The sequence below is a fragment of the Drosophila teissieri genome, chromosome 2R (genome assembly GCF_016746235.2).
Source record: "Drosophila teissieri strain GT53w chromosome 2R, Prin_Dtei_1.1, whole genome shotgun sequence".
Lineage (NCBI taxonomy): Eukaryota > Metazoa > Arthropoda > Insecta > Diptera > Drosophilidae > Drosophila > Drosophila teissieri.
The window spans coordinates 7,248,761-7,276,760 of record NC_053030.1 but is presented as its reverse complement, the minus strand read 5'-3'; the positions used below and the strand labels follow the sequence as shown (position 1 = coordinate 7,276,760).

Sequence of the window (28,000 nt, the reverse complement as noted above, 5' to 3'; positions counted from 1 at the left end):
TTTCCAGTCTTTTCTTTCTAAATTGCCAAATATTCAGTAGGGAATGTAAGGCCAATCTTTGTATATTTTTTAGTTTGCTATAGCATACGCAAACGCTATACGGGAAAATTTAAGTTTTTTTACCACTTTAATACACAACTGAATTAATGGATAGGCAGGGTGCTTACAGTAGCTCTTGGCCAATAGCAGAAGAATCAGAGGATCAGCAACGGATGATGGTATCCACACCGCAACTGTGCAACCACAGGAAAACGGTTGCCAGCCTGAAGGTATTCACCATGGTAATGTTGCACTCGTGGCGCCAACGGCGAAAGGAGGTTCGTGAACTCCAAGAGAAGGTGCATCGCCTTCAGGATAACGTTAGTATTGGCGGTTTTATCAATTTTGTATGGTAGCTATAGGATAATTTTACCACTTTCCAGTCCATGAAGACCAAAAATCAACTGCACGTATATGGCACTTTGGTGCGAGTGGAGGAAAAGAGGAACAGGGAACTTCAAATCAAGCTGAAGCAATCAACGATGAGCATTGACCAAGTTAAGTCCTCCTGCGAATCCCTCGTGAACTCCGTCCGTGACCTTACAACGGAGAAAATTCGATTACAAACCGATTTGGACCAGCGCTCTCAGGAGGTTAGTTGGATTAATCCATAACACAACAAGGAAGTATCACTTTATTTTGTGCGGTCCTTATTTCCTACAATTTAATAAGATGTGTGTATATTATTATATAATATTCATACAAATATTCCTTTTACAGTACGATGAGCTGCAGAAGATGTCTGACAAAACAAAACGACTGCTCTCCACCGCCTACATGGAACAATCCTACCTGCAAAAGCAACTGATCTCGGAGCAGCGTATCAGGCGGAAACTGCAGGAGGAAAAGGAGCAGCTCATCCAGGAAGTGGTGCTGGCGGAGAGCAGAGATGCCAAGTACCGCCAGGTGAGGGAATGGTACCAGCATAAACTGGATGAAAAGAAGGAGTGCATTCATATTCTGAGAAGGAGAATGGTTTTGCTGGAGGAGAAACTGCGTGACATCAAAGAGTAAGATTATTATTGCTCATTGCGATTACGTTGTTCTAATAATTGATGTCTTATCGACACATCCACTATTTCTGCCTAGTTGTATGTATATTCAACTAACAAAGAAGTAAAAGAGTTTATTTGTCTTGTTGTACATCCCATTTTGTATAAAGAAGCTTATAAAGTCACTGAGGTTTTACAAATATAATTTGTGTAACAGCTTTAAAGAGCTTATATTATTCATTGAATCAATGAATACTCCTATAATCAAAAGACAGTAACTTCTCTCGAATCCAATAAATGAACTGGGACACCTCAGTATATATTGCCGGGATGTTTTCCTGGGAGCACCCAATGCCAAAGTTTACTATACCAGCCTGCTCGTAGATACCAGAGTTTTCCTCTCCCTTTTCACAGAACAGGGCCGATCCTCCATCCCCGGTGCAGGCATCGCGGCCGAACTCTCCTCCGGCGCAAATGAGGTTCTCCGGGAGCTGATAGTTTACGGGGAACCTCCTGGTTGTCCTCAATTGGTTTTCGCAGACGGTTCGGTTTATCATGGGCACCTCAACCTTCTTCAGAACGCTCGAATATGTTTGATCCTCGAATTTCATTTTTCCCCAACCGGCCACCGTGCAACGCCGTCCTTCAAACGATTTACTTGGTGCAGGTAAGCAGATAGTTCTAATGTGGTCACTTAGTTGGAAGGGCGATTTTAGGAAGAGAAGCGCCACGTTGTTGGCACCTGTTGAGAAAATAAATCCTTCATGGATCGCTACCTTTACCACTTCGCGCTGCTCAGACACAAATGACTCTTGATCGGATTTCAAGTCCCAGTCGCCGGCCCTGACCAAAAGGCTGTTTTTGACTGATACCAACCTGTGAGCTACTGTTAGAACGACATCTGGTGTAATCAGAGATCCGCCAGCCAAGTACTTTCCTTTGTGGAAAAGAGCTACAGCCCAGGGATACTGTGCTGGTCGTGCTTGATCCCAGGTGACTCCTGTAAATTGCAAGCCATTTGGGTTGCTCATGCCGCAATCTGCTGACAATGGCTGTAGATTTCCAACGTTGGTTGGAAAGTAGTAGTTGTTTAATATTCCTTGTGGCGCATCTGGAAGATTTGTGTTGGTTCCTGGTGTTTGTCCACCTGGGAAAAGGTTGTTTCCCGAGCTAGCACTGGGGTTTTCCACTTGCGTCGGGGGCTTAACAGTGGTTGTTGGATGCCCACCGTAGTGCTTCACTATTCTTTGTGGTTCTTGTCCACCTGGGAAAAGGTTGTTTCCCGTGCTAGCACTTGAGCGATTTTCCACTTGCTTCCGGGGTTCTCCTTGGTCAAATGAGTTTCCGGTGTTAGTATTTGGTCTATTCTCGGCGGGTCCGCGTGTAGTCGATGGTGGTTTATGTTTTCTATTTGCTCCTGCCTCATTATCTTCGGGGCCATTTGGTTTAATTGAAAGCGGCGGCCTATCAGGCTTTTTCTCCTCATAAAAATTCTGCAAATAGTCAATAGTTGTTCACAATTAATCTTAAAGAAAAACATTTTATTAGCTTACCTCTCGTAAAATTTCACAACAAACATGATTAAATCCGCAATTACTTGAGCGGTAATCAAAAATTGGTGCCTCATACAAACAAAGGTTTTGAGGAACGCAGAAATGCCTACAGGCATTGCCCATAAGGACGCTTGCTAAGAGAAGATCTGCGATTGCCCAGCAATGCCTCATGTTTGCGCCAGAAAATGGAGTGAACGGCAGGCTGTGGGTTTCATTATATTTATATGCTGATTGCTGAGGCTTATCAGCCGTCAAAGATCATTATGTGCTTTTTTCCAAAGAAACGAGAGAGAACTGTAAGTCAAGTCCCTTGACTTTCAGATTCCCGAGAAATTTCCAAATTCTTTTTAAATATCGATTAAAATACTCAATAAAAGTATAAAATAACAATATTCAAAATTGTGACAGTTTTTAGCGGTTTGTGGACGTTAGAGGGGTCATATCAATAAAAATTGACATGCCAAACAAATATTATTAAAAAGTATCAAAACATTTAAAATGTAAAATCTGGAAACTTGTGTAGGTCCCCCGATCACACCGTTCATACGGACAGACGTACGCACATGGCCAGATTGATTCGGCTAGTGATTCTTATAAGGTTTATATTCCCATATACTTTATAGGATCTGATACGCTTCCTTCTAGCTGTAACATTCTTTTCAACTTATCTAGTATACCCTTTTACTGTGCGTTTAACGGGTATAAAACATGATAAAACTGCATTATATCAAACCAGCCTTTGTTTATAACAATAAGTGGAAAAAATACAAATATATAAAAAGAAATAATAATCTGAAATATGTACACATGTATATAAATAAGCTTAGGGTGCATTCCTTATCGCTGAGGGAAATGCCCATTTCTTTTTTGGTTTTTATTTCGGGATTTGGGACGCCACTGCCAATCGATCTGTTAATGTGGACTCATTATTTATTTATTTATATATATTTATATATTTATATTATATGTATATATATATTTATATATACAATATTTATATTGTATTTATTTACTATTTATTTTAATTTTTTTCATTAAATACTTCAAGGTTTATAAAAACATCGAGCGAGAACGATATGGTCGAGTGCCGCGACTAAGATAAGGGGTATAATATAATTTTTATACCCGTTACTCGTAGAGTAAAAAGTGTATACTAGATTCGTTGAAAAGTTTTGGGCGTTTCCGAACATATAAAGTATCCGAACATAGCGATCTCCGGAACTATAAAAGTTAGAAAGTTGAGATTAGGCATGCAGACTTTAAAGCCATAGACGTAGACCCATGTTGCCACGCCCACAGACCGCCCAAAACTTCCACACAAAATGACAAAAATTTGTTTGCCACGCCCACTCGGATATCTGATAGTTGGGAAACTCGACTGTAGCGTTCTCTTTTGTTTATAATCAATTTAATTAATCAAAAGCAAAAATTTATTCATTTTGTATATTAATAATGAACTGGTCATATCCAGTATATCAGCATTTGATCAACCCAACTTCTGAACATTGCCACATTTGTATATGTTCCTGGGATGTCCTTTGACCCACAATCGATGCCCCAGACTACGATCCCAGCCTGTACGTAGGCATGTGGATTCTCTCCTCCGAGGGGGCAGAACAATCCAGAACCTCCACTGCCAAAGCAGATATCCCGGTCCCGTTCACCTCCAGCGCAAATCAGGCTCTGAGCAAGTTGAAAGTCTCTACCCATGTTGGCTTTTTTTAACTGATCCTCACATGTCGCCCTGTCCACCATGGGTAACTCAACTTGCCTCATGATTCCCCCAAAGTGTCGTTCCTGGGAGCTCTCCTTTTCCCAACCGACTACCGTGCAGCGACGTCCCTCGAACGACGTTTGTGGGTTTGGCAGCGCTATAATTCCAATGTGGTCCTTTAACCCGAACATCGTTTTTACGAAAATAAGCGCCAAGTTATTGGCACCTGTCCCATAAACGAATCCTTCATGTCTCACAATCCTCTCCACATTGCGCTCCTCATGCTGAAAGGGTTCATTTGTGGAGTTCATGTCAAACTCGCCGGCCCAAACCACAGTTTTGTTAGCGACCATGCTCAGTGTGATGTGAGCTGCTGTTAGGACCACTTTTGGGTGAATAAGGGATCCGCCCGCCCAGTAAACTCCTTTGTAAATGATGGCTACCACCCAGGGAAATTGGGATGATGACTAGAAAAAGTTAAAAAAGTTCAACTATAACAAGTCCAGAAGTAAATTTAAAACAAGAGAGAACGCTATAGTCGAGTTCCCCGACTATCTGATACCCGTTACTCAGCTATTCGAAGTGCGAAGGAGAGTCTTCAGCACATACAGTTTTTGCCGGTTTTGTGGGCGTTCGAGTGGGCGTGGCAAAAAGTTTTTTGGCAAAACGATAGAAATTTACAAGACTAATACAAAAATGAAAACAAGAGAGAACGCTATAGTCGAGTTCCCCGACTATCTGATACCCGTTACTCAGCTAGTGAAAGTGCGAAGGAGTCTTCAGCACTGACAGTTTTTGGCGGTTTGTGGGCGTTAGAGTGGGCGTGGCAAAAAGTTTTTTGGCAAATCGATAGAAATTTAGAAGACTAATACAAAAATGAAAAAATATCAAAACATTTTTAAAAAGTGTGGGCGTGGCAGCTTTGGGCGGTTTGTGGGCGTCAGAGAGGGCGTGGCAAAAAGTTTTTTGGTAAATCGTTAGAAATTTACAAGACTAATACAAAAATGAAAAAATATCGAAACATTTTTCAAAAGTGTGGACGTGGCAGTTTTGGGCGGTTTGTGGGCGTTAGAGTGGGCGTGGCAACATGAATCGACAAACTTGCGCTGCGTCTATGTCCCTGGAGTCCGTATGCTTAATCTCAACTTTCTAGCTTTTGTAGTCCCTGAGATCTCGAAGTTCATACGGACGGACAGACGGACGGACAGACGGACGGACAGACGGACAGACGGACGGACAGACGGACATGGCCAGATCGACTCGGCTACTGATCCTGATCAAGAATATATATACTTTATATGGTCGGAAACGCTTCCTTCTGCCTGTTACATACTTTTCAACGAATCTAGTATACCCTTTTACTCTACGAGTAACGGGTATAATAAATCAAAACATTTTTCAAAAGTGTGGGCGTGGCAGCTTTGGGCGGTTTGTGGGCGTTAGAGAGGGCGTGGCAAAAAGTTTTTTTGCAAAACGATAGAAATTTACAAGACTAATACAAAAATGAAAATATAACAAAACATTTTACAAAAGTGTGGGCGTGGCAGCTTTGGGCGGTTTGTGGGCGTTAGAGAGGGCGTGGCAAAAAGTTTTTTTGCAAAACGATAGAAATTTACAAGACTAATCATAAAATGAAAAAATATCAAAACATTTCTTAAAAGTGTGGACGTGGCAGTTTTGGGCGGTTTGTGGGCGTTAGAGTGGGCGTGGCAACATGAATCGACAAACTTGCGTTGCGTCTATGTCCCTGGAGTCTGTATGCTTAATCTCAACTTTCTAGCTTTTGTAGTTCCTGAGATCTCGACGTTCATACGGACGGACAGACGGACGGACAAACGGACGGACAGACGGACATGGCCAAATCGACTCGGCTACTGATCCTGATCAAGAATATATATACTTTATATGGTCGGAAACGCTTCCTTCTGCCTGTTACATACTTTTCAACGAATCTAGTATACCCTTTTACTCTACGAGTAACGGGTATAACAACTTACTGTACTGTCGATTCATGTTGCCACGCCCACTCTAACGCCCACAAACCGCCAAAAACTGCCACGCTAACAACTTACTGTAGGCTCAGGACCTGGTTGCCCATGCGTTTCTACTAAGCTATTAGGATTCTGCGAATAATCAAATATTTAACCGAAATCTGCGCCAAGGCGTCTTATCAAAATATATTAACCTCATTGATAACGTCACAGCAGACTTGATTGTATTGGCACACACTTAGATTTTTCCGGATTAAGCACTGGTTTATGGGAACACAGTTTCCTGTGGGAACATTGTTCCGGGGGGCAGTTGGGACCACTGCAGTAATAGGTATGTCTTTTTTCGTGGGAATATTGTTCTGGTGAGCAACTGGGTCCGATGCTTGTAGTGGCAAATACGTAATGGGTACTTCCTCCTCTTCAGACTTAGAATCCGGTTGTCCATGCGCTCCTTCTGCGCTTTGAATCATCTGCTAATAATCAAATATTAAGACTTAATCTGCGCACAGCGCATCTCATTAAAATATTTGCACCTCTATGGTAACGTCACAATAGACTTCATTGTTTTTGCACACATTTATATTCTTCGGGTCTGAACACTCCTCCGCGGGAACACAATACTTGCAGGCTTCGCTCAAAAGGACGCAGACTAAAAGAATGGCTGCTGTAGCAACGATCGATCCCATGCTTGCTCGGGATGATTCAATAGACTGAGGCGCACAGGGGACTTCCAATGGTTTTGTACACCTTATCTCGGTTCTTTTAAAACGCTTGGAATACGATAACGCTATAGTCGAGTTCCCCGACTATCTGATACCCGTTACTCAGCTGGCGAAAGTGCAAAGAAGAAATTTGAACACTGACCGTCTTTGGCGGTTTGTGGGCGTTAGAGTGGGCGCGGCAAAAGATGTTTGGCAAATCGAGAGAAAACAAGATAGAACGCTATAGTCGGGTTCCCCGACTATCTGATACCCGTTACTCAGCTGGTAAAAGTGCGAAGGGAAATTACAACACTGACCGTTTTTGGCGGTTTGTGGGCGTTAGAGTGGGCGTGGCAAAAAGATTTTTGGTATATAGAGTTATATTTACAAGACAAACAACAATGTGAAAAAATTTCACAACATTTTTCAAAAGTATGGGCGTGGCAGTTTTGGGCGGTTTGTGGGCGTTAGGGTGGGCGTGGCAACATGAATCGACAAACTTGCGCTGCGTCTATGTCTCTGGAGTCTGTATGCTTATTCTCAACTTTCTAGCTTTTATAGTTCCTGAGATCTCGACGTTCATACGGACGGACAGACAGACGGACAGACAAACGGACAGACAGACGGACATGGTCAGATCGACTCGGCTATTGATCCTGATCAAGAATATATATACTTTATATGGTCGAAAACGCTTCCTTCTGCCTGTTACATACTTTTCAACGAATCTAGTATACCCTTTTACTCTACGAGTAACGGGTATAATTACAAAACTAACAAAAATGTGAAAAAAGGCGGTTTGGGGGCGTGGCCAAAAGAGTTTTCTGCAAATCGATAGAAATTCACAGGACTAATCATAAAATGAAAAAATATCAAAACATTTCTCAAAAGTGTGGGCGTGCCAGTTTTAGGCGGCTTTTGGGCGTTAGAGTGGGCGTGGCAACATGAATCGACAAACTTGCGCTTCGTCTATGTCTCTGGAAACTGTTTGCTTAATATCTCCTCTCTCTAGCTTCTATAGTTCCTAAGAACTATACGAACTATTCATACGGACAGACGGACATGGCCAGATCGACTCGGCTATTGAACATGAACTAACCTAACTTTTTTATTATAGCGCTGGCTGCAGGCCCTATTGCTATATTGGTTAAGAATTTCATTGTATCCTAATCTTAATCATATTGGGTAATTGGCTAAGTAATTGTTGTGTCTGTAATGTATATTTGTCTTATTTTTAGAATTTATGGTATAATTCTGTTTTTTTGGAGAACAAGTAGGATTTTTTGTATGTTATCTGGGTCGGGCTTGCTTAGTAGGTTTAGAGGGTTATTGTTGTTAAGTATGCCTTGCTTGGTTTGTAGGATAGATGGGCATGAGTGAAGTTTATGGCTTATTGAAATATCACCTTGGCAAAACGGACATTTTGGTATAAAATTTTTGGGCTTAGGTAGTTTTGGTGGGTTATTTTTTTGTGTCCTAGTTGAATAATGCTCTGATATTTATACCCGTTACTCGTAGATTAAAAGGGTATACTAGATTCGTTGAAAAGTCTGTAACAGGCAAAAGGAAGCGTTTCCGACCATATAATATATTCTTGATCAGGATCAATAGCCGAGTCGATCTGGCCATGTCCGTCCGTCCGTCCGTCTGTCCGTCCGTCTGTCCGTCTGTCTGTCCGTATGAACGTCGAGATCTCAAGAACTACAAAAGGTAGAAAGTTGAGATTAAGCATACTGACTCCTGAGACATAGACGCAGCGCAAGTTTTTCGATTCATGTTGCCACGCCCACTCTAACGCCCACAAACCGCCCAAAACTCCCACGCCCACACTTTTGAAAAATGTTTTGATATTTTTTCATTTTTGTATTAGTCTTGTAAATTTCTATCGATTTGCAAAAAATTTTTTGCCACGCCCACTCTAGCGCCCACAAACCGCCAAAAACTGTCGGTGCTGAAGACTCCTTCGCACTTTCACTAGCTGAGTAACGGGTATCAGATAGTCGGGGAACTCGACTATAGCGTTCTCTCTTGTTTTTATACCCGTTACTCGTAGAGTAAAAAGTGTATGCTAGATTCGTTGAAAAGTATTGGGCGTTTCCGAACATATAAAGTATCCGAACATAGCGATCTCCGGAACTATAAAAGTTAGAAAGTTGAGATTAGGCATGCAGACTTTAAAGCCATAGACGTAGACCCATGTTGCCACGCCCACAAACCGCCCAAAACTTCCACACAATATGACAAAAATTTGTTTGCCACGCCCACTCGGATATCTGATAGTCGGGAAACTCGACTTTAGCGTTCTCTTTTGTTTATAATCAATTTAATTAATCAAAAGCAAAAATTTATTTATTTTGTATATTAATAATGAACTGGTCATATCCAGTATATCAGCATTTGATCAACCCAACTTCTGAACATTGCCACATTTGTATATGTTCCTGGGATGTCCTTTGACCCACAATCGATGCCCCAGACTACGATCCCAGCCTGTACGTAGGCATGTGGATTCTCTCCTCCGAGGGGGCAGAACAATCCAGAACCTCCACTGCCAAAGCAGATATCCCGGTCCCGTTCACCTCCAGCGCAAATCAGGCTCTGAGCAAGTTGAAAGTCTCTACCCATGTTGGCTTTTTTTAACTGATCCTCACATGTCGCCCTGTCCACCATGGGTAACTCAACTTGCCTCATGATTCCCCCAAAGTGTCGTTCCTGGGAGCTCTCCTTTTCCCAACCGACTACCGTGCAGCGACGTCCCTCGAACGACGTTTGTGGGTTTGGCAGCGCTATAATTCCAATGTGGTCCTTTAACCCGAACATCGTTTTTACGAAAATAAGCGCCAAGTTATTGGCACCTGTCCCATAAACGAATCCTTCATGTCTCACAATCCTCTCCACATTGCGCTCCTCATGCTGAAAGGGTTCATTTGTGGAGTTCATGTCAAACTCGCCGGCCCTAACCACAGTTTCGTTAGCGACCATGCTCAGTGTGATGTGAGCTGCTGTTAGGACCACTTTTGGGTGAATAAGGGATCCGCCCGCCAAGTAAACTCCTTTGTAAATGATGGCTACCACCCAGGGAAATGGACCAGGCTTTGGCTGCTTATCGTCTCCATCATCATTTGTTTTAGGCAATGCTTCCATTGAAACATCGTTTTGGGTGCTTGCTTTGGTTGGCCAATACGTAATGGGTATGCCAGCTTCTTTGGAAGTATTGTGTTGGGGAGTTGGGACCGATACTTTGCGTGGAAAATACGTAATGGGTATGCCAGCTTTTAAGGGAATTTCGTCCGATGCTTTGGGTGGCGTATAGGTAATGGATACTCCCTCGTCTTCCGAGGATGATGACTGGAAAAAGTTAAAAAAGTTCAACTATAACAAGTCCAGAAGTATATTTAAAACAACTTACTGTAGGGTCAGGACCTGGTTGCCCATGCGTTTCTACTAAGCTATTAGGATTCTGCGAATAATCAAATATTAAACCGAAATCTGCGCCCAGGCGTCTTATCAAAATATATTAACCTCTTTGATAACGTCACAGCAGACTTGATTGTTTTGGCACACACTTCGATTTTTCCGGATTAAGCACTGGTTTATGGGAACACAGTTTCCTGTGGGAACATTGTTCCGGGGGGCAGTTGGGACCACTGCAGTAATAGGTATGTCAGCTTTCGTGGGAATATTGTTCTGGTGAGCAATTGGGTCCGATGCTTGTAGTGGCAAATACGTAATGGGTACTTCCTCCTCTTCAGACTTAGAATCCGGTTGTCCATGCGCTTCTTCTGCGCTTTGAATCATCTGCTAATAATCAAATATTAAGACTTAATCTGCGCACAGCGCATCTCATTAAAATATTTGCACCTCTATGGTAACGTCACAATAGACTTCATTGTTTTTGCACACATTTATATTCTTCGGGTCTGAACACTCCTCCGCGGGAACACAATACTTGCAGGCTTCGCTCAAAAGGACGCAGACTAAAAGAATGGCTGCTGTAGCAACGATCGATCCCATGCTTGCTCGGGATGATTCAATAGACTGAGGCGCACAGGGGACTTCCAATGGTTTTGTACACCTTATCTCGCTTTTTTTAAAACGCTTGGAATACGATAACGCTATAGTCGAGTTCCCCGACTATCTGAAACCCGTTACTCAGCTGGCGAAAGTGCAAAGGAGAAATTTGAACACTGACCGTCTTTGGCGGTTTGTGGGCGTTAGAGTGGGCGCGGCAAAAGATGTTTGGCAAATCGAGAGAAAATTACAAAACTAACAAAAATGTGAAAAAGGCGGTTTGGGGGCGTGGCCAAAAGAGTTTTCTGCAAATCGATAGAAATTCACAGGACTAATCATAAAATGAAAAAATATCAAAACATTTCTCAAAAGTGTGGGCGTGCCAGTTTTAGGCGGCTTTTGGGCGTTAGAGTGGGCGTGGCAACATGAATCGACAAACTTGCGCTTCGTCTATGTCTCTGGAAACTGTTTGCTTAATATCTCCTCTCTCTAGCTTCTATAGTTCCTGAGAACTATACGAACTATTCATACGGACAGACGGACATGGCCAGATCGACTCGGCTATTGAACATGAACTAACCTAACTTTTTTATTATAGCGCTGGCTGCAGGCCCTATTGCTATATTGGTTAAGAATTTCATTGTATCCTAATCTTAATCATATTGGGTAATTGGCTAAGTAATTGTTGTGTCTGTAATGTATATTTGTCTTATTTTTAGAATTTATGGTATAATTCTGTTTTTTTGAGAACAAGTAGGATTTTTTGTATGTTATCTGGGTCGGGCTTGCTTAGTAGGTTTAGAGGGTTATTGTTGTTAAGTATGCCTTGCTTGGTTTGTAGGATAGATGGGCATGAGTGAAGTTTATGGCTTATTGAAATATCACCTTGGCAAAACGGACATTTTGGTATAGAATTTGGGATTAGGTAGTTTTGGTAGGTTATTTTTTTGTGTCGTAGTTGAATAATGCTCTGATATTTTTTTATTAGTCTTGTATATTTCTATTGATTTGCCAAAAAACTTTTTGCCACGCCCACTCTAACTAAGTGTTTAAATTTCTTCTTCGCACTTTCACTGGCTGAGTTAAGGTTATCAGATAGTCGGGGAATTCGACAATAGCATTCTCTCTTGTTATAATTTTTGGAGCGTGTTGTATTAAAAGTGATCTGATTCTGTTTGGGTATAAGCTGCTGTTATTTGAGTTTTTGATTGAGTCTATTGCTGATAGGGACTCGGAACAGATAATGATTTTCGGTTTTTTATAAGTTCAATTGCTTCAAGGATAGCGATTGTTTTTGAGGTGAGAACGGATGAATATGGGGGCAGTATGCCGTATTTCAGAAAGATTTCGAACAGATTTCGGTATGATTCTGGCAATGTTTCTTGTTTTTTATGGGCTCGGAGTGATAATAATGTTCACCCGAAATCTTACTAAATCGTCATTAAAACAACAGAATACATTTTTTTATTAACGTCACAAAGTAGTGAGCAACACATCCATATGTACATACATATGTATGTACAATTTAAGAAACTGAAAGAAACATTTTCATAAATATGTATACATAATGGGGTTCGCATATTATTTATGATTAATCTATTCTTATTTACTTTCGTACTTAAGTCGAACTGGAGAATTGGATCAATTGCGTGAAAGCGCTCAACAAATGTCAAACGAAATCACAGAGTTGCGCCAGGAGATCAACCAATCTCGCACCAGCTTCTTCAGCGTCCTCGGGGATTCCAGTAGTCGTCAAAGTCTCAAACGTCTCCAAGAACATATGATTGCCTCTTTTCAAGGAAGCCAAACGTGGATTAAACTTCGACGATGTACCTTCAACGTGATGTATTTGTTCTGTTTGTATCTGATGCCCGGAATGCCCGTCAATCATCATCGAAAATAAAGCAAGTTGACTTTCTATAAAAATATACTCCGAAAATTACCAAATGAATGGAATCCCCAGGAATCAGGAATTATTTTGGGGAAGGGTTGCGCGAACACTGCTTTGGTTACGCTGGATTCGTTTGGGTTGCTTAAGCTGCAATTGTTCTAATTGTTTATAGTTATTTTCAGTACCATGAAATGGTTAACTTTAGGATGGCTGTAGTATTTGACGAACAACTTGCTAATAGACTGTAGTCATTGCAATTAGGTCTTGGAGCATTAACTGGCTGCAACTGAAGGAAACCAGATAGAAACAAGAGAGAACGCAATCGGCAAAATTGTTCAAGACGAAGTCTCTACCGTCTTTATAGAGTTTTGTAATTTGTGGGCCAAAATAGAGTTGGTATAGAAATGGCTATTACAAATTGAGTACTCTATAGTGGAGGACCACGACTATTAGATATCTGGTTTCTACCATAGGTTTCTTACAGTTTGACTTAAACAATTTTTGGAACATAGATTAATATTGATAATAAGCTAAACAAAAATCAATCGGGCTTCAGTAATATGGACCCTTGTGAGCGTTTAGTTGACCTGTTAACATTTTAAATCAAACTTGTGCTGCGACCAAATCTCAGTTCTTAAAGTTCAGACTAAAGGACCTATCAAATATAGAGCAGAATTATACGAGCTGAAATATGTACATATATAAACTGGATAGTATTGTAAATTTCTTACGATTTGCCAAAAAGCTTTTGGCCACGCCCACTCAAACGCCCGCAAGCCGCAAAAAACTGCTGAAATGCCGTCTTCTTACTTCCACTAGCTGAGTAACGGGTATCAGATAGTCGGGTGCCTCGACAATAGCGTTCTCTCCTGTTTTTTACCTGTATAACAGGAGTTTTTGTTTGATTTGATATATGAAAGGAATTAAGAGTGTAACAAAAATAATATTGAAAAGAATCTAAACTCATATTTGCTAGTTTGTTTATTTTCACATATTTTGCAATGAGTATTTTGTATAATTTATATTTATTTCTGGTCTATCCCTTGCACACTCGGTTGCATTTTTCATATGTCCACAGTTACCACATGCAAAGTTATTGCAGTTTGCCGGCATTTTATCATAAAACTTACATTAAATATCTTTCAAATCTTAAATTCAATTGCTTCACTATTACAATCCTTCTTAATCTTTCGTTCGGGAAATAGAAAACTATTTGCTTTGCTGCCACTTCGTTTCTGGCTATCAATAATCTCTAATTGAAGTACTCTAGTCTCGAGTTTATTTTATGATTTATGTAGTACGCATATTGGCTATCAATACTTTGGCTTGCTGGATCGATGTATGAGTTGAATGTGATCTCGGACTTTTGCTTGGACACGAAACTTAAAGTGAGTTGTTTCATTCGTTCGTTATTGGTTCAGTGAGTTGCGTAAATAGACTTTGTATTTTGTATTTGTTCGCAAAAAGGGACGGTAAAAATTACAATAAAATCATTTGAAATATGTATGCAATTTGTTTTTTTCGCTTGTTTCTCATTCGAAATATCTACTGACTTCAATCTGTATATAAATATATTTACAATTAATTAGAGGCCTTCTCCTCACTGTTCTGGCACGTTGCATAATTTGTATAGGCAACTCCAAAGAGTTAATATGTGAATGCATGAATGGACGTTGTGTGTATCAGTATGTGTGTCTCTGTGTTTATTTAAATATAAATTCAATTTAATGGCTCGGTAATTTACACAATATACGATCTTGTATATATAAATTTCATGTAGAATATCGATCTTTTCCGATTGACAACGAAAACATCGAGAACCCAAAAAGAAGCAACCAGGTTTGTAGGTCTTAGGCTTTTTTGGGGTGGATTAATTTAAAAACACTACAGAAAGTGCTCTGACTGATAACTCTACCTTTTATGTTCAATTAGCTACTATAATAATATTCTTTAAACTTTAACGCTATTCTTGCTATTTTTATGTTGGTTAAGCTGCTGGTAATCGTCATAGTTATTTATTTCTGAATTAAAGATATCATTATTTCAACGATGTTTGACTTAAGCAAAAATAAAGGTTTAAGATTTTAAAGTTAAATAAAAAAAAACTTCCCGTCCATTATGAACAGGAGAACATCCTCCTTTTTTCCAAACTTTTGGGCATTGATTTGGGCATTGATCTTTTGAATCAACGCTTAAACAATTATTTGGGGACGGGAATCCGCCCTTAAAATATAAAAATAAAAAGAAACTAAAGTGTTTACTTGCTTAGTTTTGTTGTTTGCAATTTATTAATTGTATTAAATAATAATGCACAAATCATACGTTTTGTTTGCAATTAATATAACTAAATAAGCCACAAAAACTTAGTTTTTCTCAATTGCAAATTATAATTAATTTCCTACAATTTTTTCATTTCATGGCGACCAAATGCCGCTCAATAAATACAAAAATCTTCATCATCATTCAGAATCGTCTTTGAGACGTAGCCTGGTGCTACTCTAGGTTCAATGGCTGCAAGCCATGGCTAATATACATTTCGAGCAAAAATCTCATCTCTCGATTTTTACGTACACCTTTGTTGGCCACTTAGCTTCAACTGGACCTTGGAAAAATACTTTAGGTTATCGGGCTGGCCAATTAATGCATCTTTCAGTTGTCAATGTCAATACCTTATGTATCATTTTAGTTTGTCAATTTATTCGCTTGCGCACAGCGTTGTTAACAAAAATCAAAAAATCATCGCGAAAGTTAACAAAACTCAGATCAAACCAATCAGACGTCTTCATGACAAGCACGCCATTTGTGTATAGAAAAATACAATGCGTTACGTTATTATTTAATCTTCCTTAACGTTTTCGTTTTTTAATTAAATTAATTGGACGTTTAAGTAACTAACCGTTAATAACCGTTTGTTTCTCCCTTGCCTAACACAAAACTTTCGTCTAACTAAACTTTCAATAAATACAAGTACAATACAAACATAGTTATAGTAGTTGGATAGAGCTGGGATATAGCTTCGTTCTCGGATACGTTTGCAATATATCATGTGATTTTGGGAATCTCTCTATTCCGCAGGAACTCCAACGATTTTACAACTTAAGCAAAGTATAAACCAAAGCCAGAAGTTTACGCTGCACGCTGATCTTATGTTAGAATGGGTTGGCGTTACTGCTTGCTGGATTCCTGCTCGAAGGCCTCGTGCTGAAGGAGGACTTGCCGCTCGTGCCACGCTGGGCGGGCATCGGCCGACGGACGTGACGCATTTCGCTGTTGGGAGTGAATACAGGATATTTGTTAGTTGTTAATTGGAAACATACATTTAATCAATTAAGCTGAATCAAATTAAAATATTAATCGCGCACAACGGTTTCTCATGAGGTTAGGCGGATTCCAGCAGCAGGTTAGCAGGCGGGCGTGCATGCAACAAAATTTCTGCCACTTGCAGGGGCTTACCAATTGCTGGGTTCTTAAGGAAGTTTCAGGGGGAAAACAGGGATATTGGGAGCCCTAATCAAGAAAAGGATGAATGTGTTTTTGCTTGTGACTGCGAGTGGTGATGCAGCTGACGTTTAACGACCCAAGTGCACCCACCGGTCCATTTCCATCTCCTCGAGTCGCTGAGTGAGTGCCAGCTTCTGCTGGACAGCCAAGCGCAACAGCTGGTTTAGAGTCTTTTTCTCCTCCTCTGCTGCTTCCAACTGGCGGTTGAGATCATCCACCTGGGTCACGTACTCCTCGCATCGAGCGGCGAACATGGCACGCAGGCCTAAACAATTGGGAATCATTTTAAGTATATATGAATCATGTCCCATAGAAAACTATCTTTCAGATACTTACTTGAGAAAGTGGCTGCATCCTCCTTAAGAAGCCTGAGCTCATTACGTAGCTTGGACATGGTATCGCTGACAATGATCTTCTCGTTCTCGTACTTCGACTTGAGATTGGTCAGGGCCACCTCAGCGGTTTGCTTGTTTGACTTGAGCACGTTGCGCAGAGTTCCAATCTGTTCGCGCTTCACGGACAGCAGGCTCTTCAACTTGACTATCTGCTCCTGCAGTTCTTCCATCTCCTCTGTGTTGACCTTCTCCAGAGCTGAAATATAACTAATTTAATGGAAATTTCGATGGCTTTAAGGCAACCACATACCATCGCCACCCTCAGAGCGGATTTTGTGTTTATTCAAATCAATGGTATGCTCAACAGCCGTCTTCAGATACTTGATCTGATCGCTGACTGTATCCACATACTTCTTAATTTCCACGGAATCCGCCAAGCCTTGCAGATCCTCGACGATTTGGGGCTTGGCAATAAAGACATCCGATTTGAATTGCGACTGGATGGCAGTCAAGGAATCGTTCTCGAAACTGAAATGGTTAAGAACAGGAGTTCAACAATAAGTCACATTAAAAATTGATACGATTTGATACCATTTACATTACCTCATGTCATCGGTCTTATGATCGAGCAGAACACGCGTTGGTGTTTCTCCGTTGACTGTGCAAACTAGGTGATACAACTGCGCCAGATCGTCGCTTAAGGCCACCAAAGTACTGCGAGCTGAGCCCAGACTTTGGCCAGCGTTTTGAGAGATGTGCGTAAGAGTTTGAACATCGCTCTGCAAGTCCAGTGACTTTTGCTCCGTGGCAAGAAGCTTGTTCTTAAGGTTGGTCACCTCGTTGCGCAGCGTTGTGGTGGCGTCCGTGTAGTTGAGTCCCTTCTGAAGTTCGGCAATGTCAGTCTTAAGGCCATCGATCTCCTTGGCGGAGAGCGTAAACCAGTTGGCATACTGCGAGATTAACGCTCGCAGCTGCTGCTCCAGTTCATCCTTCTTCTGGTCACCTTCCTTGCCCTGCTCCTTCACATCGATTTGCTTCTTTAGCTGAACTAGAGCATCGACATGGGCTGCAAGAAGGGCCAGCCGAGACATAAAGTTCTGCAGCTCGTTTTGTGATTTGTCAAGACTCGTCTGAGCTTCCCTTAAATTGGCCGTCAGATGAGTCTTCTCACTCTCCATGCTTTCTAACTGCTTCTCCAATTTCTTTAGTTCGTTTAGATGAATCTCCGAGAACAGATCGCATTTGGTGCCGTCGGGAGATTTCAGTTCGGTGCTCAGATCAGCCTCCAGACGCTTTAGAGCTAGATTTTCCTCCTCTCCGTCCGAGTTGTTGCTGGCGTTGTCTTCCATGTTGCTGCGTATGCTGTAGGCGAGGTTGCTGATGTGGTACATAGACTCACGGTTCAAGTGACCATCCAGTTCCTTCTTCAATGCATATTTCGCCTCACGTTCACCCTATTAGATAGCCAAATCGAGTTATATATTTTTTTTAAGAATTGGTAAAATGTTTACAAGAGTTCTTGAAAGGAGCCAATATTTACCTGCAAGGCCTCTAGAGCTTCCTCCATTTGCTTCTCGGCAATCTTCTTAAGATTGGCGAGCTCGTCGACCTGTTGGTTCAAAAGCTCAACTTCTTCGGTGAGACGACGGATCTCGTGTTTGGCACCTTCAAACTCCACCTGAGAAATTTAAACAAATTGTTAATAGAAATTTATAACAAATTCTTCTATTCTGTCTGTACCTGTGAGCTGCGCAAGCTGGAGACCTGCTTTTGCAGCGATATGTTCTCCTCCTCCAGCTCCGAGTATTCGCTGAGCATTCGCGTCTCCCGGAACTTAAGGTCCTTCAGCTCGGACTTGAGGCGCAGACGATCCGCCTCGCTGTCGCTCTTGTCGCGGCCAAAGTCCGAGTTCTCCTGCAGCATCCTATCGCGCTCGTTTCGAACCCTTTCCAACTCATGGCGCAGTTGTTTGAGCTCGTTCTCCAGATCAAAGATTTGGAGGTTGAGCGATGTCTCTCTAGCTGCGGACTCGTTCAGCAGAGCGTCCTCCTGCTCGATGCCCGTCTTGTTGGTCACTTTTTGCGAGGTTTGAAACTTGGTCAGCGCCTGGAAAAATCACAAATACAGGAAGGGGGTCTCTGTGAGTAACTGTGCGGAAAGCAAAGTAATCATAAAAGTTTCCTGCCTGCCCACCCAATGCCGGCGATTTTATTGCAGTCATTTGCATGTCCCACAACACAAGGGTGGAAATTTGGGGGCGTTGGCCACTGGGGAAGCGCTCCAGTCTGCCTGCATTCTACATTTCACTGCGCTGTGTAATTATATTCCCTATCTGAGTTGAGAGATACCCCAAAATATTTATCGGTCTTTAGCGTAATAAAAATAAAGTACTATAATACATTTTCTTATCAATTATGGAATGAAATATTTTTTTTTGGTTGCGGCATTGGAATGTTTGCATGGCCAACGTTCATATTTGGTTACGGAACGTCACTATTCATCCTTCGTTTAGATATCCCAGTAGTCCAGATGCGCCACTGGGAATAGGAGATGCGTTAGCCCGCAATTATTGGATTTTGTTAATTGCGACTGTCTCGCTGTTGGTCGTGTTATAACCGCCCAAGAGCACATAAAGGTTAACGGCGGCCAGGGACACACCCAGGATTAAGAGCCAGCGGAGGTAAACACGAATACAGATGTTTATGGGGCCGGACCAAGCCCCTAACTGGGCGCTGGAGACCCTGTCCATATGGACAGTCGGGCGTAGTGAAGTGGTTCGTGGGGTACATAATCCTGCGGCGGCTTTAATTGAAATCTCAACCCCTAACGACGCCACTCGTCCGGAGGATTTTATTTTGAATGGCGTCCATTTGGAGTACGTGCTTCGCAAGTTCCACCATCATCAGCATCATCATCATCAAAACTGTGCCCAAACGAAGGTCTCAAGTGGCACGAGTGGAATGACCACGATTCACGGATTTGGCCAAACGGAAACTGCATCCAGTCCTGGGAAAAACTTTCCTTTGGCGTAACTCTCTTAAATGCCGTGTAATTAGCAGGCGGCAAACAAACGAGTCTCAGTTTCCACGTCGCATCCTTAACCCTTTCATAAGCTACCATCTCCCCTTCCCCACCTCCATTCCCCACCATAACCCCTTCCCTCCCTTCGGTTCTAGCTTTTTCTAGCCATATAATTATCGTCGTGCGACGTCAGTCGCCGTTCTTGTTTTTGCAATCTCAATTTGACAATCACACGCCCACAAAGTAAACCCAAAAAACCCCGCATTCAACCCACTTTGAGCCAAGTGCATTTCGTTAATTAGTGTAATCCGAAGAGGAGGAGGAGTGGGGCCACTGGGAAGCGTAGAAGCGGAGAAGCGGATGGGCTGTACTACCAGAGAAAGCAAACAAAAGGCCAAGGCGGGTCCAAAGCCTCGGGTGGAATTTCAGCTGCCTAAAGCTGTCACACATTCATGCAACTAAATTGCAAGGCGCCTCTTAAGTTAGAAAGAGACGGGCAAGAAGGGCTAGAGGGAGGCGGGAAGAGGCAGTGTGAGATTATAATGGAACAAAGGCTCTACACTAGAGACGGCGTCTCTCGGATCTCTTATCTGAACTATTCAGTTATAATCCGACTTAAATTAACACGAGTTTGTTTATAGGTTGAGTGATTGACAAAGTGCTAAAACAAAGAATCGTAGGAATACCAAATAATTTTGTAATAAAACAAACATTTTACTTTATATTCATGATCTCCAATGTGCCCCGTTCACTGGTTCTTTTAAAGATTTTGCTAACGATTAAATTGATATAAGCGTCTGCTTAATTTCTTACAGTGCTCTAGTTTGTTCAGTGACGCCATCTATCGGGCACAAGCCACAAACAAATGACGGCATAAACTTTATGCAAATTAGAAAAGATTTTTAATTAACTTGCGTAAATATTAACACAGTTCACAGAGGCCAGCCAAGAGCAGAGCAACCGCACGCCACTTGGCATAGGCCAGACACCGGGTCTGCTCCTCCTGCCCTCCTCTTGGCCAACCCCCATCCTGGGCACCCTGCCCCACCTTGCATCTGGTGGATAGCTGCACAGTGGAGCTGTGGTTGTGGTTTCGATTAGAATAATGGAGGACTATCCAAATAGCCTATGTACACGCAGACCAAATACTGTATACTTTGGCTGTTAGAAAATCAGCGATATAAAAAAAATTAAGAATTACTTTTTGGAAATTGCAAACCATGCATTTAAATCATACATGTTTCTACAGTTGTCACAAAACCCACTTTGGTTTTACCAACAATTAACACGGATAAGTTTCCCTGTGCATGTGCAGATATGGATGGACTCCCCGCAGCAGCAAAAGCAGCTGTTGCCATCAGTTCTCCGGATGACTGCAATGAAACTCCTCCTGGTCGGGAGCACTAAAAATAGAGCAGATTGCCCACATTATGGCGCCGATGAGCTGGATTTCGGAGCGCAATGTGTGTGTTGTGGGGGGGAGCACTTAGGTGGCAGAACCACAGTACACACAGTAAGCAACAACAGCATCAACGACGTCGAGGGGCGAGACTATAACAATTTCCTCCTGGTCACAAATGTGGGTGGTTTGGGCTGGATTCCCGCTGTGTACTCCCCAATGCTGATAAAGTATGCCATGAATGACTGAACAGATTGTGCCGAGCGAGGGCGATGCCACGCCCACTTCGTTAAATGGCAGCTTCACTCTCATGGAACGCAGGCGAATTTAAATGCGAAACAGCCTGCAAATGCAGTAATAACCGCGTGCACAGAGGAAAAAGCTGCGCTCAACGTTAAAAATCATTGCTAAATAAGACCAATAATATGGTTCCTCCTCCTTAAAGAAAAATAAATGAAATGGGTTCATTGTGACAGTAGATTTGCAAAGGAAAAATAATTTTAGTAAGTAAAAACCTTCGCTAAATGACTTCCACTTTCAAAATTGTCCTATTTTTTCGCAGTGCACCCCTTTTGGAGGCTGTGCCCAAAAAAGAATAGGAAATGGAAAATGTGAGAACGGCGCATTTGTGGCCATCATGTCAATGCACGAGCTTGACACTCGGTCTGAATTTGAAATGTCGCCTAAATCGACAAAAGAAACGGCGGCCGGAAAAACGACGGAAAACTGCAGGCGGGAAAATGGGAAAACCTGTATGCGTGCAAATGCTGAGGCTGCGGAAATTTTGTAGCCTCGCTACCGCCACAATGGCACTCAAATTAAGCTCTTAACGAAATGGGAATGCCCGAATATTTTGGTCTTTCGGGTTGAAAAACAAAGAAGGCTGAAGAGAATACCCTTTTGAATTTCGCACTAACAGGATGCAAAGAAAATCTAGTTAAAAGCAACCGCACCCTTGAGTGCGCTAACAATGAAACTGGATTTTTAAACGAGGTTTAACGCCGCACGGCACAGATATTCTTTAAAAAGTTTATCATGTTAAAAATGTACTGTAGAAATTGATTCATAATATATACAAGTTTCCATGATAATAATATTCTTTTGTACCGTTTTCCTGTTTGTATACTCCACCCAAAAAAAAAGAAAGCAAAGAACCGAATAAACTTAATATTTAAATAGAGAAATATCATCAAGTTAATAGCATGGGTAAGAAATGCACGTAAAAAGACCTGAGGGGATACTTTGAGATTCTTAATATTGATTAAAAAATAATCAGCATTCAGAGGTAACCGGCTGAAGTATTCCACAAAAAATTACACTGGCTGAGTAATAACGCGCTGCAAACAGCATCAGGAAATGCGAAATGAACGCAGCGGGCCATGGGAAATCCTTGAAGGAGGAACGAGGAACTATAAAAAGGAATAATAACCATTTGCTCCTGCTGCGAGTATCTGTGCCTGTGCTGCATCATATACAGTGCAAATATAAAGGACGTATGTATATGCTGGACAAATAACTCAAGCTCAACTCATTTAAGAGCCAATAGTCGGCGCAGCGCTTTCCAGGACGTGTTGATGGCGGCGGTTCATCCTTTTGCGAGCTCATTGCATCTGGCAGTGCTCCAATTCCCCAGAGGGCCTTTGGCTGGGGCCAAAAAGTTTACGCAAATAAATTGCAGCGTCATTATGCAGCAGGACGCGAATACTGCGCTGGAAAACTGCAATTGTCACAACAGTTTTACCCTTGCATCCGTGCCCAGATTTTCGCTCATCATCATCGTCGTCGTCGTCATCAGAAAAGTACAAGTCTGTGTGTACATTTACATTTTCATTGCTGGCAATTCATTGGGGAAAAGCGGAGGAGGAGCCTTTGCGGAAAAGCGGGCGGAGATGGCCTCAGTTGGCGGGAAATACAACACTTTTTTCCTACTCATTTCCCTGCAGTCAGGCCAGACAGCGACGGAAACATGTTTTGTCAGTGCTCAAGCGGCGCATTTAACCCTTGCCAGCCCGAGTGCCGGCCCTCTTAACCCATCCACGACCCCGGCCGCCATTGTGGCCGTTGCAGTTGCTCCTCTCCGGGAGTTGCCGCTCCTCCGACTGCCAGTTTGATTGCCATAGAATTGCAATTTGCGCCAAAAGAACAGAGCATCAGTGTCAAATCATTGTACATTTTTTCTGCTCATTCCCACTCCGTTTCCTCTCAGCTCTGAGCTCTGGCTTTGATGTTGCTGGTGCTATTCTAATTGTTATTGTCTAGCTTGGATTTGGAAGGGATAAGCATTTGGCAGGACTCAGAGGACCGTAAATTAAGGAGGCATTTGGCAAAGTGTTGGATAATTTAGATAACTGCTTTGATTATCGTGAAGCAAAAACCATTTGTAAATCTGTTCATTGCTTCTGTTTTCAACATTTCGAACGACTTGCTGTTCTGGCATTAAATTTATAATAATCTTCAGAAGTGAAATTAAATTTTTAAGAGTTTTCAGAAAACTTTTATAAATTTCCACCCCAATCTCGGTCCAGGGGGATCTCTGCCGCAAACAAAAACCTGGACAAATAATGTCATTAATTATTAAATTTGTGTTAAAAACTTTTTGGGGCGGAAAGTAGCAAAGTCAGGCAGCCGCAGAATGCCAAACTACGCTGCACTCTGGAATGTGACCACCGGACGACGGGATGTCCTTGGTGGTGGCGCGATGTGAGCCATGATGTATGGCCACCACCCGCACCCGCACTCAAACCCAAACCCACTCACATGTGGCACAAGCAGGACATCGCCCATATACGGGGCGTACATGTGTTGTTTCCACTGCGTTCGTCGTTCGTTTTATGGCCCTTGTTTCGGAGCCTTTTAATTGCCGCAGTTACAATCGCCCGAACAACAACGTGTTTTCCCGCCCCATCCACATCCACATCCGCATCCGCATTGCATTGTGGCACTAACTCTCTGATTCAGCTAACTGAATAAATTGCCAAATGCGGCTGACAGTTTCAGCCGCCCGACGTCCCGAAACTGGGTAAATATTTGTATTGCGGTCCTGCAGTTGCAGTTGCAGTTGCCAATTTGCAGTCACAGTGAAGGCACGAAAATTAGCACTTTCTTTATCGCACTTATCGGCCGAATGACTTGCATTTTACGAGTTAAATAAGCTGCTCAAGGGTTTTCAAATAATGCAACAAAATCAAGGAATCCCAATGCAAACATATAAGATTATTTGATATTATACGAATATACTTTGATTTAAGAATTACGATAAATTAAAGAAGCACAACTCATAACTCGACTTTGGAAAATGTATCCCGATTGCTTTACAGTCAATCTCATAACTATGTATATGTAATAAACCATCTTAGCTAGCAAGCCTTATTGGAATTAGCCCTCCAGCCGGACTTCCGAATAATCGAAATTCTATTGCATTAAAACGCAGTCGATGGGAAACTTTTTCGCGCCTGGGGCTCTTTGGAAAATAGCCTGTTAATTTCAGTAAGCTAATTTCCAACCGAAGACGCAAACTTTGCCCTCCACCGCTGCCGTCCCCACTGATTTATGTCACTTCATGCTGGGGTCGCCCACGGCAGATATCTTGATTGCAAGTGGAAATATGTCCCCCGTCTCCACAAAGCCAAACCCCAGCCCACCCCACCACACCCCTTCTTACACCGTTTGTGGGGACACAAAATGCCCGCAGTGACGTGCTAGTCGCCGTTGCGCACATTTTTTGTAATTTTTAAGCATCCATTAAAATGGTTGTGTGTGTGGGTGCGTGGGTGAGTGGGTGTAGGGTTCTTTTGGCCTCGCACTCTTTTTGTGTTCTCGTAAAAGTTCAGTTGAGTTCAAATCCAACAAGCTGGAAACTATCAAGCCTCGTACAAGTGCACCGCCACCTGTCCAACAATTAATTGGCAGGCTTTTTGTTCCGAGCGCATAGAAATGCATGAATATACGTATTACGCACATATGTCCATTTGTTAAAAGCTAAAAAGGTGTTGCCGGCTGGATTATGTGTGTTTGTGTGTGTGCAGGTGTTAACGCCCTCGTCGGATTTTAATTTCAGCTAACTTTCAGCCCCTTGGGTTATGGAACTTTAGCTGCACTGCTAGCTACTGGGGGATACCAAAAGAATATGCACTTCATGTATTATTGTATTAGCATACCTAAAGAAAATAAATGTATCAGATGTGATACGCCTACCAAATACCCTACCAAAACCGCCATATTTTTAAAAAATGTTTTGATATTTTTGTTATTTTTTTATTAGTATTGTAATTTTCTCTTGAATTGCCACGCCCATTCTAAAGTCCACAAACCGCCAAAAACAGTCAGTGCTGAAATTTCTCCCTCGCACTTCGACTAGCTGAGTAAAGGGTATCAGATAGTCGGGGAACTCGACTACAGCGTTCACTCTTGTTTTTATTTGCGTAATACAATAAATATGTGTGCTCTTGTTCTGATCTTTATTTAAGCAGTTGTATTTACTGTAAGCATTGATTAAAAAGAATTCAACCCCTTGCTTTATATATCTTTCTCCAACAAAATGGGCTCACACCAACGTTTTCTTTGGTAACAAGCAAAACAAAGCAACAAGAAGCCTGGGACAACAGTCGGAAAAAGCCAAAGCACGAAATGATAATAGACGGCAGAATGATTATGGACTGCTTCCCCTTTTGATTTTTGCCGAGGAAAGGACACAACTTTCCCTTCCGTCTGGCAATGCAGTTCGAGCCCAAGAATCCACGTCCTGTGGAAATTCCAGAGGAAATGCCAGGCGAAGGCGAGGACTAATTGGAAAGGAAGGGTGGTAAAAACGCTGCGATGGGAGAGCAGGCGGAAATGAGGCGCATAGGGCACTAAATAAAGGTGCAAAATGAAATGCCACGAGTAGATTGGCCGTGTTGCAATAGGCCAACTGAAAGCTGAGGGGGTTTTGGGCCCAAACAATGTTTTGTTTATACGACCGACAAATTGAGCGACATCAGTGGAGGCAAGCTAAAGAAAGAAAAAACCCAAATTTATTAAATAAATAATTCTAGCAGGTAAATGCGAATTAACTGATTAAGACAGCTTTAAGACAGATGGTAAATATGTATATATACTTCAAGGGTGGGAAACTCTTCCTTCTAGCTTTATCATACTTTTTTTAGAATCTAATCTAATTAGTTGTTTTTATAGTTGTAAAATTTCTTAATTTTTTGATCCGCGAAACACACGACATCGCTGCTGGTTGAACGTTTTCAAATCAGGTTTGTACCTTAAAGCACGGACTTGAATAGTTCATTCAATCCTAAGACTGAGTCATCGCCCTAAGGGGTTCCACTGTATGTGTGGGTATACGAACAGCACGTGACCATATGGCCAGTTTCCGATTCCATGATCAGAGAGCGGATCTCAATTATTTCTGCTAGACCAGACAACACACTGCATAGAGCGACAGAGTCGCTGGAAGAGAGTCAAACTGGCCAACAGGTGAGCGAGTTAGTTTGCCAGCAAGACAAATTGATGGCCGTTGTGGAAAGGTTTGCCTGTCTATGTAGGTGTGTGCCCGAAGGTGTGTGAGTACGAGTGTGGGCCAGTTGGGCGATAAGCGCCGACTGCTTGGAAACAGATTAAAAAACCTAGCAACAGTGGAGCGAATTGGGGGGCACTACAACCCATCGAGGCATTGAATTAAAGGTGTAGAAATGGCGAGTTTGTGGCCTCTACCATCCGTGCAGCAAACTCACCTCCTGTGTGATGTCCAGCTCGTGGCGCGTGTTGTCGTAGAGCGTCTCCAGCTCCTCGCACTTGTGCTGCAGGGCGGACTTCTCCTCCAGCAGGGACAGTCCGTACTGGGCGGACTGGGCGCTGGCGGAGGACACCTGGTCCAGTTCGCGCGTGAGGCGCTCCACCTCCATTTGCAGGTCCTGCACGGACTGGCCCGGCGATGGGCCGTTATCCGCGTTGCTGGAGCTGGACATGGTGATGATGGATGTCTGGTATCCTTAGTGGCCGGGGAAGGGGGGTGGTGGTGGTGTTGGTGGTGGACGGTACAGCTGCCCGCGGGCGTGGCAGGTGATTCTCCTCGTTGTTGCTGATATTGCTTCTATCCTGGGCGGAATCTTGTCGATACAATTTTATGTTTTGGAGGGAAATCGATAAACTCGATTTGTTTATGCCGCACGTTTTTGTTGTATTTCAGTGCTTTTTTTTGTTAATTTTTTTATCGAAACCCCGCACTCACACAACTCCACTCGCGGTGTGCTTTTTGCGTGTGTGTGCGTGCGTTTCACCTTTTCTCTTTTCCGTGTGTATGCGAATGTGTGTGTGTGTGTGGAATGGAATCTGTGTGGGTTTTCTCCTCTCTTCTCCGCTCACCGCGCTAAATTAGTAAATTAAACAGCGCTTAATGGCCAATTAACCGTGCGCTTTTAACGGCAAATAATTCTGCACTATATATGTTCGTCACACACACACACCAGCGCACTGCCACACGCACACATTGGCGCTTATAAAACAGTTGGCAGCAGAAACTGAAACGCAGCGCAGCAAGTTGTTTCAATTAACTCGAAAAGAAACAGCCGAAATGACATCACACAATTTCCCCTTTCCTTTCGTTCGCTGGCGAAGTGGGAGTTTTTCCCATTTTCCCTGCGCTTTCCCCGTTCGCTCGCCGTTCGCTGCTCTTTACGTATTCTCGTTATCCGTTGCACAATTGCGGCGTAGACGGCTGCGGTATATTAGTCTTAATCGTCCGGTCGTCGATGGAGGCGAAATTTTCAAGCAAGTGCAAAAACAAAATTTTGTCCGCAATCACGTCGATTCTTGGCAATGTTTGTGACGGAATTTCAGTGCGACCGCAGGCGAAACTTTCGA

At 42.5% G+C, this 28,000-nt stretch overlaps 5 protein-coding genes across 6 annotated transcripts; 1 reads left to right on the top strand and 4 right to left on the bottom strand.

Annotated features, from left to right (window-relative positions):
- On the top strand, window positions 1-16,103 carry LOC122612661 (myosin heavy chain). Of its 2 annotated transcripts, none has more exons than XM_043786410.1 (4): window positions 1-359; window positions 423-632; window positions 760-1,049; window positions 15,968-16,103. In XM_043786410.1, exons 1-4 carry the CDS (start codon window positions 147-149, stop codon window positions 15,990-15,992), a joined length of 738 nt encoding a protein of 245 aa, XP_043642345.1. In that variant the 5' UTR covers window positions 1-146; the 3' UTR covers window positions 15,993-16,103. The 2 variants fall into 2 exon arrangements, with proteins under 2 accessions (XP_043642345.1, XP_043642344.1); XM_043786409.1 differs by lacking the exon at window positions 15,968-16,103 and adding an exon at window positions 12,625-12,957 and having other exon boundaries at window positions 2-359.
- On the bottom strand, window positions 1,056-2,756 carry LOC122612658 (phenoloxidase-activating factor 2). The gene is made up of 2 exons (XM_043786408.1): window positions 2,585-2,756; window positions 1,056-2,524 (listed from the first exon to the last, which is right to left on the bottom strand). The coding sequence occupies exons 1-2, from the start codon at window positions 2,753-2,755 to the stop codon at window positions 1,277-1,279; spliced, it is 1,419 nt and encodes a 472-aa protein (XP_043642343.1). The 5' UTR covers window position 2,756; the 3' UTR covers window positions 1,056-1,276.
- On the bottom strand, window positions 4,046-6,975 carry LOC122612415 (phenoloxidase-activating factor 2-like). The gene is made up of 2 exons (XM_043786015.1): window positions 6,865-6,975; window positions 4,046-4,765 (listed from the first exon to the last, which is right to left on the bottom strand). Exons 1-2 carry the CDS (start codon window positions 6,973-6,975, stop codon window positions 4,046-4,048), a joined length of 831 nt encoding a protein of 276 aa, XP_043641950.1.
- Window positions 9,367-10,788, bottom strand: LOC122612409 (phenoloxidase-activating factor 2-like). The gene is made up of 3 exons (XM_043786000.1): window positions 10,513-10,788; window positions 10,400-10,450; window positions 9,367-10,338 (listed from the first exon to the last, which is right to left on the bottom strand). Exons 1-3 carry the CDS (start codon window positions 10,786-10,788, stop codon window positions 9,367-9,369), a joined length of 1,299 nt encoding a protein of 432 aa, XP_043641935.1.
- LOC122612657 (protein bicaudal D) lies at window positions 15,142-27,986 on the bottom strand. The gene is made up of 8 exons (XM_043786407.1): window positions 26,872-27,986; window positions 18,469-18,834; window positions 18,269-18,406; window positions 17,332-18,182; window positions 17,039-17,256; window positions 16,730-16,984; window positions 16,484-16,658; window positions 15,142-16,159 (listed from the first exon to the last, which is right to left on the bottom strand). The coding sequence occupies exons 1-8, from the start codon at window positions 27,103-27,105 to the stop codon at window positions 16,042-16,044; spliced, it is 2,355 nt and encodes a 784-aa protein (XP_043642342.1). The 5' UTR covers window positions 27,106-27,986; the 3' UTR covers window positions 15,142-16,041.
- Window positions 27,987-28,000: the final 14 nt, after the last annotated feature.

Excerpts from the sequence above, each read along its gene's own strand:
- LOC122612409 (XM_043786000.1), bottom strand. The coding sequence starts at position 10,788 with ATGATTCAAAGCGCAGAAGAAGCGCATGGACAACCGGATTCTAAGTCT. Across the intron at positions 10,451-10,512 it reads GCTGTGACGTTATCAAAGAG|AATCCTAATAGCTTAGTAGA; the intron begins GTTAATATATTT and ends GATTATTCGCAG. Across the intron at positions 10,339-10,399 it reads AACCAGGTCCTGACCCTACA|TCATCATCCTCGGAAGACGA; the intron begins GTAAGTTGTTTT and ends AACTTTTTCCAG.
- LOC122612415 (XM_043786015.1), bottom strand. The coding sequence starts at position 6,975 with ATGGGATCGATCGTTGCTACAGCAGCCATTCTTTTAGTCTGCGTCCTT. Across the intron at positions 4,766-6,864 it reads CAGACCCGAAGAATATAAAT|TCATCATCCCAATTTCCCTG; the intron begins GTGTGCAAAAAC and ends AACTTTTTCTAG.
- LOC122612657 (XM_043786407.1), bottom strand. The coding sequence starts at position 27,105 with ATGTCCAGCTCCAGCAACGCGGATAACGGCCCATCGCCGGGCCAGTCC. Across the intron at positions 18,835-26,871 it reads AGCTGGACATCACACAGGAG|GCGCTGACCAAGTTTCAAAC; the intron begins GTGAGTTTGCTG and ends TGATTTTTCCAG. Across the intron at positions 17,257-17,331 it reads CATAAGACCGATGACATGAG|TTTCGAGAACGATTCCTTGA; the intron begins GTAATGTAAATG and ends TAACCATTTCAG.
- LOC122612661 (XM_043786409.1), top strand. The coding sequence starts at position 147 with ATGGATAGGCAGGGTGCTTACAGTAGCTCTTGGCCAATAGCAGAAGAA. Across the intron at positions 360-422 it reads TGCATCGCCTTCAGGATAAC|TCCATGAAGACCAAAAATCA; the intron begins GTTAGTATTGGC and ends ACCACTTTCCAG. Across the intron at positions 1,050-12,624 it reads AAACTGCGTGACATCAAAGA|TCGAACTGGAGAATTGGATC; the intron begins GTAAGATTATTA and ends TTCGTACTTAAG.
- LOC122612658 (XM_043786408.1), bottom strand. The coding sequence starts at position 2,755 with ATGAGGCATTGCTGGGCAATCGCAGATCTTCTCTTAGCAAGCGTCCTT. Across the intron at positions 2,525-2,584 it reads GTTGTGAAATTTTACGAGAG|AATTTTTATGAGGAGAAAAA; the intron begins GTAAGCTAATAA and ends GACTATTTGCAG.